The sequence below is a fragment of the Perna viridis genome, chromosome 3 (genome assembly GCF_037379345.1).
Source record: "Perna viridis isolate PV_CMFRI_1.1 ecotype Kerala chromosome 3, ASM3737934v1, whole genome shotgun sequence".
NCBI classification, from domain to species: Eukaryota; Metazoa; Mollusca; class Bivalvia; order Mytilida; family Mytilidae; genus Perna; species Perna viridis.
In genome coordinates this window covers 46,476,296-46,489,040 of record NC_142447.1, presented here as the reverse complement: position 1 = coordinate 46,489,040, position 12,745 = coordinate 46,476,296, and the positions used below count along the sequence as shown (strand labels likewise).

The 12,745-nt window shown below is 33.0% G+C and overlaps 1 protein-coding gene across 11 annotated transcripts in view; it reads left to right on the top strand.

Annotated features, from left to right (window-relative positions):
• The first annotated feature begins 4,519 nt into the window (after positions 1 to 4,519).
• The window catches only part of LOC148622512 (opioid-binding protein/cell adhesion molecule homolog), a 46,241-nt gene continuing 38,015 nt past the window's right edge, over positions 4,520 to 12,745 (top strand). For 6 of the 11 annotated variants that reach the window (XM_088572527.1, XM_088572529.1, XM_088572528.1 and 3 more), the window contains exon 1: positions 4,522 to 5,002. In XM_088572527.1, coding sequence (XP_088428653.1) covers positions 4,936 to 5,002 — 67 coding nt within the window. In that variant the 5' untranslated portion in view covers positions 4,522 to 4,935. Of the gene's footprint in view, positions 5,003 to 12,745 lie in introns of all 11 variants that reach the window. The other 5 variants (XM_088572530.1, XM_088572533.1, XM_088572531.1 and 2 more) reach the window with 4 other exon arrangements.

Below are 12,745 nucleotides of genomic sequence, written 5' to 3'. Positions count from 1 at the left end.
CATTAGCCAAAATTTACTGTTACATGGTTGAAATAAACTATCGTTTTATAACATTTTCCCTTGAGTATAGAATAATAGGTTCATTAACACGGGGCTAAATTTTGTAACTATTCAAATGTTTGACAAATCAATAAACTTTCCCTTTCATTGTAACATCATCAAAAAAAAAATAAAGTGAAATAAATAAGTCAGAATTCTATAACAATAACTATCGTCGTATCTTAAAGGTAGGTTTGAAGTTTTTCGTTTCGCATTATAACTGCGCAAGCTGTAGGTATGAACCAGGTCCGCCTAAACCTTTTACCATACATTAAAATGTAAAATTGTTCCATATAGATCTATTGTGACAGGAAATCATTCACCGGCCAAGATTCATACATTTTCTTCTTGCTTCCGTTAACTCATATTTCAACCAATCAGATTGTGCCCAAAACAGCGCGGATTTAGACAAGACGGGGTGGTATGTATCAAACTGCAGATATACAATGATTTTTCAAATTGTCAAACCATAAAAATTTGAAGTAAAACGGTAAAATGGCTATATTTTTTAATAATCATTTTTGTATAATATTTAGTTGTCTACTTTACTAATAAAAAGTTGTTATGTTAAAACTTAATGTTCAATCTGAGCAGTAAAAAACTTTTGAAAGTTTTCATATTGTTTTTTGTAACAAAATGTGCATGTCACCAGTAAATGATCCTTCCGAGTGTTATCAAGTTGTCACAAAACTCGAGTAATCCTATTATGTGGAATTAATTTCAATGTTCATTTGTTTACATCAAACCAATAAATAACGAATTACATTGATTGACAATCGATATATGTTATAATTAATTTCCTTATTCAAATAAGTAGCATCCCAACATTAGAAAATTGCATGTGAAGCTTTACACCTGGTCGTCTTAAAATCAACATTGTACTGTGCTATGTAGGCGACATATCGACTATAGCACAGTAAAGTGTCCATTTAAGTAAATACAAATGCAACAACAGAAGTAGTTTTAAATACCGGCTTCAGTGGGTAACAGCGATATTCGATTGATATCAGCAGGAAACCCTATCAGTTAAAGATGAGTTATTATTCCGTGATTCATATCAAAATGAACAGTGTTTTGTCCTGATTATTAATGTTGTAGAGATATATCCGAAACCAAAAACAACTCGGACGTTTCTCATCAATGAACAGCATAGTAAATAATACATGTAGTTATTTCTCAGCATCTACTTTATGGAAGCAACAATTCTCAGCATGGTATTATATGCGTAATTTCATTTTTTTTATTTATGTTAATTAAAATTCCATCCATATTCTGTGATAGTTTACCCTTTTACGAAGAACAAAACCTAAACCAAGGCTTTTTTGTTTCGTGTACTGATCATGAAATAAAAGGTTATCTCGAAGTCGTACTCCTATACCTTATTAATTTTAGGGAATTTCTTAGGGAATCAAAATATTTTTATTTTTCATTCTAAACTACATAACTAAATAAATACATGAAGTAGTCTTACTCTTCAAATATCCTACCTATAAATTACGCTATAATCTCTATAACTACACTAGATATTTATCTAGCAACCTAAGAACGGGTTTTTGCATTTTAAGCTTCTACAAAAGTTAAATGATACATTTTTGAAGCTGGAGAATACAAGAAAACTTTCAAATATTCCATACTCTTTATAATTTGTTAAATCTATTTTACGCCATTTGATATTTATTTAGCCATTCCAGAACTTTAAATCTAACTTAACAAACACAAGCTTGCGTGTAAAACGGACATCAATGTCATCAGTAAATAACTAATTACATTTTCTTTAACCATACGGAAAGACAAAACGCCATCATTAGACGGAAAGCTACTCCGTAATTTAGGAGGGTCCGCTGAAATTCAATATCTTCTTTATCCGTGTGATTGAAGAAGTTTAAAGTCTTGGTTATATCCTTTTTATCTTTGACAGGTGTTTTCTCTGAACAGCCTGATCATTTGAGGTTATACTTACAATAATTTGGTGTGTCCTTCTTTGAATCCATATATAAATTTAATATTTTGTGTACAAGGTGAATCTAACAGATAACAATATTATAACTATGGTGATCTTTTACTCGGCTAAAAAAAAAGAAAGTTGTTTTTTTATTGTTTATATACAACACAACAGAAACAAATATCCCAAGTTAAATTAATGCTAAAATAAATAAGGTTCCTAGTTTTAGTCAAGGGTAACAATTAATAGGCCCTCTATCTTCTAACCCCAAAAAAATGATACCATCTTACTCATGACAATTCATAGCTCCGTTTAACATACGTGTGTTTTCGTCAAGCATATTAGGTCTCATGATTTTAAGGGACATATTAGCACTCTACTTTTATATTTTATATAAGGTATGCAAGTCACTATTTGCGCGTTTCCATAATAATTCAAGTTTACCCTTTATCGCTAATTTTACTGTTAAACGTCTTTTTATCAGTTCTTTATGAAATATAACAATACACTCAATTTGTTTTCTTTGTTGGAAAGAAAACCGTTGCACTCGTCACAAGTATCAATTTCTCTCTTCTCATCAAGATATGTTAGTGTCTTCTTTGATCACATTGTATACAGTTTTTGTCTAACATTTAGACGTATATCAGAATAATGACTTTAAAAGAATTCCACATTTTCACCACCCCATAAATTTCGTCTCGAAGTTAATCACCCTAATTTAAACGCCCATTTTTAGCAAATTACTTCATTAATAACCTCTTACCAACAAAGAAGAGGCCATAATATGTATTTTACCCGAGAAACTGCATATGTATTAATGATACCTGATGACGCACATTATTCAGACAGGTTTGGAATACAATATTTTAGGCATAAAATGTGCTACATTCTGTAAATAAAGATAATTTAAAAAGATAAAAGAATAACTACCATGGCAGTTAGTTTGTAAGGGGAATACCATATATGTACATGTTCTGATGGCACTTTCTGCAAAGTTCTTCAAAACTAAACTTTTTCATGTTGATGACGGCATCTATTAAGTCACTTTGGTGTAACGTCGCAGTAACTGAAGATGGGCACCCGAATGATGCCAAAACCAGGCAACTAGACGTCTCAGTAACTGAAGATGGGCACCCGAATGATGCCAAAACCAGGCAACTAGAACAAAAATAAAAATGTCAAATTTACCGTCAGATGAACGTTAGCTTCGGTGTTACTTGACTAAGACAAGCATTTTTTTAAATTTCGGATTAAAATTTAATTACTCTTAACGGAGTAGATTTACGAAGTAAGTATGGCCAGTCTGACAGCCCGTCCCGTTTCCTCGAGACTTAGATTACATTTATTCTATTTTCGTATTGCTGATAAAATGGCGACTACTTCAACACTTTAAAGTCATACTTTACGGGGCTGGAGACGCTCTAATCTAGCAATGTTGGCTTTTGGTAATTCAAATGTTACAAAAGCCCATATTTGTATCAATTCACTTTTTAAACTTTTTAAAAAACAGACTATTAATGACTTAAGGTATAAAAGATTTTTGAACAAGTACTAGAAATCACCACTTAATTGACGCTGTTGTTGAGCCGACTAAATATGCCACGGCGTTTCGAACTGTGGACTTGTTTTGGCTGTCTAATTTGGCGGTCTTATATTGCGTAGTTAAAAACTATCGAAAAAACTATTTTCGTTCAATTTTTATCATTTTGCCACATTCCTACAAAATATGAACTCACAAAATAAGTAATATACTAAGATTATACTTACTCAAAGAAATTCGAAGTTCGATTACGGTGATTTTAGCTTATTAGTAATCTCTCTCTCTCTCTCTCTCTCTCTCTCTCTCTCTCTCTCTCTCTTTCTCTCTCGTTATACATGTAATTCTTCTAAATATTGTCGAACCAATCATCTAATTAAATCCCAATCATGTAATGGTTTTCCGTTGAACTGTATTAATTATTGGCAGAAGTATTGGAAAATTCCGTAGATATTGCCGATCATTTTCATAATTGTTCCATTTCCTTTGATGTATTAGAAAGTGACATGTAAACAAACCATTGTGATGTTCAAAATTGTCCCACAAATTGTCTTCATATTTGTTGTTCCAAAAAAAGGAAATTAGAAAGATATTTCTTACACAAAATTGCACCATACTAACGTAATATTCTGTCAGACAAGTTTTCCCACTAGCATGCACACATAAAAAAATCTTTCTATTCAATTTCATTTTTAACTATAAAACAACATAGAAACTAATTTAAAAAGAAAGAAACAAAGAATTCAATTGTTGTACTTATCTAGCACGCCTCCGCTTTCACTTCAATTGAAATAAAACAAAACTAAAAATCAATGGCCGCTAATAAAGTGAGAGCAATGCTACAATAGGATTAAAATAACATTAAGAGTATCTGTCATAATGTATTATGGTTTATACAAAGACAAAAATTTCAATTACAAATTCATCAACTGTAGTTACTGATGAGTTTTCTTTACACGAAACAGTCAATAAATACAGGCTTCTGATTGGTTTATCATTTCCGGATGGGAAACGTAATAGCAGAAGACATCAGGATGAGGGCGGGAACTTCGATATCAAGTGTATGCAAAGTGTCTTTAACGTAAATCACCGAAGATATCCGAGAATCAACTACCTCTAGTAAATTGCAGAAGTTATCATAGCGTAATTTACTTTGACCTTTGTGAAATAATTTTGGATATGACAATGATGTCGGGGAAGTCGACAGTGAGGTTGATATAGAAGTAATGGCAACTTATTGTAGACGGACTACGTGATGAACATACTATTCAAACTTCTTAACTTTGGAACTTAAAGTGTCAAATATAGGATAAACCATATCAGATTTCAACATTTCGAGATGCACATTTTTTTCCATTTCTGTAATTGATTTGTATTTAGGATTTAGATATACAAAGGATATACTGCTGAGAGAAATATGGAATTCGGGAAGCCAACTGTTTTATTTTCCAGTTTTATCTACGTTTTTATTTGCCTTCTTGAAGGTAAGTCGTTTGAAAACTGGATTCGTGCTGTAAATTCAAGATGTAAATCAACTTTTCAATCATGCATAATGGTAAAAGTCGCTCCTAATATAAAATCTGACGGTAACTCTTATATTTATGACAAGTATCGTAATAAATCTTTAATACCACAATCTATTTCTCAATTGCAAAAAAATAAATGCAGAACTCAAATTCCCGAGAAAAAAATTATATTCAATTTACTACAAGTATGACGTGTATTTACATCACTCTTTTATCAAAAGTTCTCGATCCTAGTCTTGATTAAACATATTCTCCAGATGAGTAGAGATATTTCATTTTAAAAAATGTATAGCGTCAATCATGAACTGAAATAGCAACTCTTGTTTCCTTGTCTACATTTCAGTGTTGAGGAATCTTATACATTCAATGAGCAAATATTGGTTTTATTTTAAACGTAGTTTAATTCATAGGAAATGTTTAATAAATTCAATTAGTTTGCAGTAGTTGTTAGGTTGACGTTACGAAGGAAGCTATGCTTGTTATCTTTTAATTAAGCCTCCAGTAGACTGCAATCAGTTTCCGTTCTCTACTGTTTCGTCTTATCATTTTATTGTACCTTGAAAACAGATAAAAGAACACAATAAACATATCAGCCAGGTCAGATTTCATATGTGTTTATTCTTGTTTAATTGAAAAATAACAGCATCACTTCAGAATGATATGACCACCCGTATCTCTAATACTTTCTTTTCAGTCGAATGAACGTTTTATTTTGTTTACGTTTTAAATGCATTTCTGTATTAACTTTCATTCAGTCAATTAAACATGTTGAAATTTAGGGTAAAAAGTTTGATTATTATCACATTTAAACTGCACTTTGATGAATTATGTAACCTTGGGTTGTAGGTTTTGACATATTACCCTCTGAAAATGAAGGTTTTGTTGGTGTTAACATAATGATTGGGGTGTTGAAAAAAGCCAGTGACACCCATTTAATTACGATACATACACGACAGCTTTCTCATACTAAATTTGTGGGAAAATAAAGATGAAGCATTTTATCACAATGTCCTATTACAACGTACTATCAAATGCACTTAAAAAAATATACATTTTCTGCAAAATAGAATAGATATCATTATAGACATGAATAATAGAAATGTCTAAGACTTGCATATTTAATGAGGTCTAGAAAAAGGCAGTTCTAAAAATAATATTCTTTAAAATACGCATAATTCCTCAGGATTTAAAAAGAGATAAAAGAAGTCATGAAATTTTCGAACGAAGATATTGCATAATTTTTTTAAAAGTATAGTTAAATTAGGGGAACATTTGATCTTATGGTATGTCGGTGTCAGATAAATAACCTTTCCGACCTTAGACATTCACAATATATCAGAAACCCGCATGAATTTTACAAGTCACGCGACGTGTCGTCTGCATGTGCTATATTGAATGCCTGGTTTTCTAGGATCTAGGGTGGATTTCACATGCTGAATATATTGATATCCATTAAAATTCAATTAAGTCTTATGAATGATTGACGAAAGCTCAAAAAGTCATCTCTCCTGTTTGAGTCGTCTTTTATTTTTCTAAATACTGTTGGCCATCAGGATTTTTTAAAAAGTTTCATACATTGAAAAAGAAACCGTGCTTTCGATATTTAGTACCACACACGTTAATATTTTAAATCTTAGATAGAGTATTCAGAATTTACTTGAAATTCACCTGTCAACAGCACTATAGTCTCACCTGTTGTATGAACTTCGTGCTTAGTATGTGAACGAACGTACAAGTTACCGAAATGTTCGTATACTTCAAACATACATTATGGGTAGCGTAAACCCCAAATGAAATATACGGGTTTGTTAAACCTTTTCTATTTATTATGTTGTTGAAAAAGGTTCGCATGAAAGTAGTTACAAATGTGCACAAATGTCTACAAGACTATCAAATGGAATGTTCTTGAATGAAACTGTTGGTTCCCTGGGATATTGAATTCATCTAAACAGATGGCAGATATGATTCAATGTTTCGTGATGGACACACGCATTTAATGAAACAACACTTCCGCTTGTTCATAACTCCCATGATGCGAAGCAACAAATGGCAAAACATAGATTTCATATTTGTTCCACGTGCGTCGCTCGGGAGAAAATTTTGAAACGAAACGCTGGTATAAAATGTCATGTGATATTAAGATAATTCAGCACAAACATATTCCCCAATATTTGTTGCGTTTATTAAATTTCAAATTAATAATTAATGAGGTAATATGCCAAGGCTATCGAGAGTTTAGTGGTTTTAATCATAAAGCTTGTGAATTTAACAATGATGTTTTGTAAAATTTCCATTTCTGACTTCATATAACTTATAACTACTAAAACAAAATAGTAATATAGGGAAAATACTCCTTGAGACGAACCCCAAAAGATATATGGAAGAAATCCCTTGAGACGAACCCCTACAAGAGGAAATACTTAGAAATATAACAAGTGGACACTATCTATAAAGATAACATTCTACACATACAAAATTTGTACAGTAGAACTCGCAGGTGAAATGGCAATCTATTTGCCAAAAGGGCAACAAAATTGTACAAAAACACCACTTTAAATACTCTCCAATAAAGGAAAGTTCATATTCCTATATTTTGTCATGTATTTTTAAATAAGTTACCGTAGTTAAAGTTTTTCAGACCGTTATATAGTAGACGATTCATGTTTATTCGAAGCCTTTCGTTCAAAAACAGAATGCTAGCCGTTTTTTTTTCAGAAAATGTAAAAATCGTTCAGGAAACGTCAGAACGAATTTACACACCAATTCTTATAAATTTACTGCATCAACACAGATCGAAATGTGTTGTATCTTCTCGTACCAACGTAGACAATCGTATTAAGTCTAGGTACGGTATGTGAACGCTGATCAAGGGTGACATACAGCTAGGCTGATGTCGAGTTTTGATCATTTAATGATCGGTTAGGGCATTATATTCAGCATCTTGAAGATGATATGATGGGCCTCTTCTGTAAGGATTATGTCAAATATAGTGGTTTATCGATAACATCTCAAATTCCCTAACGCCATCTTGAAAGCATAATTCCTAGAAAATTATATTTGATGTCTTGCTGTAGTACTGGACCTGCACATATATATACATAAAGTGGATCATACCCTTGAGTACTATACATAATTATGTAGGTATCGTGTCGAAATTTTATGTCACATTCTATACAGTGCACATGTCTATTTTATGTATATATGTAATGTTGCTGCTTTACACATGTGTCCATTTTCAATTTCATTTCTTGATATAGATGTAAGTATTTATATTCTTCTTTGACTTTTCAAAAGTGTGATCCAGTTTATAAAAAAATCATTCTCACTTTATCAAGGCGCGGATCCAAAGATTTTGGAAAGGGGAGTTCCAGCTAAAAGGTGTTTTTTTTTATTTGTTTAAAATCGATATATACCTACTTTCCGAGGTACATGTATTACCTCGTAGCACTTTTCGAAGAATTATTTGCATGTATATTTCTATAGCAAAACATTGTCCTATTCACTGATGCATATATAACATATGTTTTCATTCCCTGCTTAAAGTGTGAGGTATATAGGATCATGTTGTCCGTCCATTTGTCTTCCGTTTCCAGTTTCTGTCCACTTCTCCCAACCACTAAGTTAAACCTATATACATTCTTCATCAGATGGTATAATCGTGCACATGTTCTTCTGACTTTTTGGGTTTCATATGCAAAACGTGGACATTGTCATTCATCGACCAAGAGCGAGACCTCTCCTAATCCGCAACTTCTATGAAACCGCTGAATTAAATTCGATGAAATATGCACATGTTCTTCATCACATGATAATATTGTGCACCTCTAATGGAATAAATTCTGGGGTTTCCAATACTGTTATTAAGAGAGGCAAAAGTGTATAATCTGGTGAGCTTTACTCACATTTTACTATTCTTAACGTAAAATGTGTCGCAAAATGAGAGTAAAATGCAAGCTCTTGGATAAAACAATATATATTTTTTTAAATTTGTTTCATATTGTCACATTGTTCAGTCCGGAAATAGAAGTTAAACAGGTGTTACATATAAATTCAGTCCAGCTTTTGGGGATGTGAACCACAAGATACATGTACTAAATTACATGTACAATCATTTGGAATTTAAACTTAGATTTCATTAAATCCTATTTGCATTAAACTGTCTATAATTGAAGTTGACGTATATTTCCCGTCCTTTTTCATATGGAGCCTAATGTGATATTTGAAAACTAAATGTTAATTCATCTTGTAAATTGTTTTTAGACTAGAATGTGGTTAGTTTTCGATAGCGACAAATGATAAGACAATAGGGTGCACGTCAAACCGCATGGAAGTTTCAAATAGCAGTTTCACCCCAATATTCATCCTCGTATTGTCACCGATAGAGCTAATTAAGTTGAGATGGATTGTCAGTATCAAAGTCATATGTTTAATCACTCATAGTGCTATCCCATGATACTGATTCACTGGACGGAATTTTCGAAACTAAAGTACACTATTGTAACCTATGAACTTTAACCACCACCACCACCCCCCACCCCCCCCCACCCCCTCCCCCCAATAAAAAGTAACCGAAATGGGTCCCAAAGGTCTTTCACGTGATGTGAGCTAACAGTAATATCAACGGAAGTTCTTAATGTAAGAATGGCACATTATTTATTGTTTGCAGATCCTAACTTTTTCTGATACTAGTATTACGTTATGAACTATGGTGCCAACTGACTATAAACAGAACAAGTTGTTTTTCGATTTATTCAACTTCAGACGTTATAAAGCAGTGTAGATTATACAAGTTTTTTTTCCAATTTGAATATATTTTATAATAGCTTAAGATTAAAACTGTGTAAATTGTAAATTTAGTGCTGAAGCTAAATGCCAGTTGAATTGTTTAACATAAATGGCTGTGTAATACTTTACTTCCAAGACATCCAAGAAACTTAGCAAGATTAGTCTTCTATCGATATTGATCACATTAATCCATGTTCTATATTACAATATATAACGTAAATAAATAAGATTCATTACCGTGTATAGGTTAAATTAATGATTATTTCCTCATATTTGTAGAAATCATTGACCAAGTTGTCGCGTTTTACAACCCGGGGGAATACTTTCGGACATTCGAACAAAACACGCTATGCATTGTGGGATATCACTCAATGTCTGGAAATTCTAGAACAATAATAGATAATGGCCATGTAAATAATGTATCGGAAAAATTCTGCTTTACACGGGGTGTCAAACAAAGTCATCGGAAATGGTTCCCTTGGTACAACTAATCATCAATCAGTACAGTATTGTCCAATCACGGCAACAGAAACCTAGTGCTATAACAAGCAAAAGATGTCGAATTTAACTTATCTATTCTTTCGCTGATTAGCAAAAACAGGTCCAAATCAATATTTGCACACCTCCGACACGTTCTGTGCATTTAGTATTGATGATAATGATTAATTTATGACATTTCAAGATAATAAAAATTCTGATCATTATTATCTTGGAACTATTCTCTCGATTGGCTTCTAGCCGTAGTAGCCATTTAAGTCTAAAATGCAATATGATTTTCTAGGTACAACATATTCACAAATCAATGTTTAGTTTTATCATTGTTTTACTTTCACTAGTTATGATGTGTTCTAATTATCAACGGTGTGGGTGAATGACTACCTTATCAAAGTGTCTGGCTCCGGTTATCAAAGATCCACTATTGATTGCAATACCACCAGCAAAAGTTTTCATTTGATGAAGGTCGCATGCTCTTTTATTTGAAAATTTACTTTTCCTTAAAAAAATTGAAAAATGACTGGGTTACAAAATGCGCGATTTCATTCAAAATATTTGCTAGTTAACATGAGATTACATGTGTGCAAATGTAACTGTATCCATAAAATAAGCTATCAATTACCACTCGAAAACTCAATTCAAATATTAGAGGATGAGGATGAGAATCAGATTGATGGATATAAGACTATTGTAGAAAAAACAAAATATCATATGTTGATGAGACATATGTATTATTGATATTGTGAATGAGTCCCTCAACAATCAAACAGGGTAAAATCCTTTGACAAGACAATTCCGGGAACATCGGAGGTACAAACAAGGGGAAATCCATGGACAATACAATGTCCGGAATATTGAAAGTACAAACAAGGGAAAATCCATGAACCAGACAATCATGCCGGTAACATCCTGTGTACAAAAAAAGGGAAATCCTTGGTCAAGACAATTCCGGGAACATCGGAGGTACAAACAAGGGGAAATCTATGGTCAAAACAATGCCGAAAACATCTAAGGTACAAACAAAGGAAAAATCATTGTCAAGACAATGCCATGAACATCCAACGTGCGTACAAGGAGAAATCCTTGAACAAGACAATGCCAGGAACATTAAGGGTTCAAAAAAAGGGAACTCCTTTCTGTACCCTTGATGTTCCTGGCATTGTCTTGTTCAAGAAAGAAAGGGAAAACCATTGTTAAGACAATGCCAGAAACATCCAAGATACAAACACGGGGAATCTATGGTCAAAATAATGCTGGAAACAACGATTCTACAAACAAGGGAAAAAAGACCTTTGACAAGACAATGCCATGAACATCCAAGGTATAAGCAAGGGGGAATCCATGGTCAAGACAATGCCAAGTACGAGGAATGTACAAACATGGGAAATTCCTTTGAAAAGACAATGACTGGAACATCGAAAGTATAAACAAGGGGACATCCTTGAACAAGACAATCATGCCGGTAACATCTTAGGTACAAACAAGGGGACATCCTTTAACAAGATAATGCCGGTTACTTCGAAAGTACAAACAAAGGGACATCCTTGAACAAGACAATGCCGGCAACATTGAAGGTACAAACAAGGGGAAATCCTTTGACAAGAAAATGACCGGAACATCGAAAGCATAAACAAGGGGGCATCCTTGAACTAGACAATGCCGGTAACATCGAAAATACAAACAAGGGGAAATTCTTGAACAAGACAATCATGCCGGTAACATCCTTTGTACAAAAAGAGGGGAAATCTTTGGTCAAGACAATGCCGGTAACTGTGAAAGTATAAACAAGGGGACATCCTTGAATAAGACAATGTCTGTAACATCGAAAATACAAATAAGGGGATATATTTGAACAAGGCAATCATGCCGGTAACATCCTTTGTATGAAAAAGGGGGGAAATCCATTGTCAAGACAATGCCGGTAACTTCGAAAGGACAAACGAAGGGAAATCATTGAACAACACAATCATGTAGATAACATCCTTCGTACAAAAAAGGGGAAATCCATGGTCAAGACAATACCGGGAACATCGAAGGTACAAACAAGGCGAAATCCTTGGACAAGACCATTAGAATTCGTCATACTATTAGTAATTCTTATGATTTTAAATTTTATATATTTATTTTAAGAAGAGAAGTGAAATCAAGGTAAAGAACGGTGAAAACAAAATAGAATGCCACTGGAGATACATCAAATTCATCAAATGAGAAACTGCGACCCAAAATAGGGAAATTTGGTACGCGTGCATCAGTATGATAAATATTTGTTATAAATTTCTCGAAAACCCTCTGAGACTTTTGTCATTTATATGATTATTATAGCTTTAATAGATTTTTATTTCGTTAAACTTACACGTAATTGTTTTTTATTTGCTGCTATATCGCGAGGATCGAAAATTTACCTGAACTAAGGTCAATGAC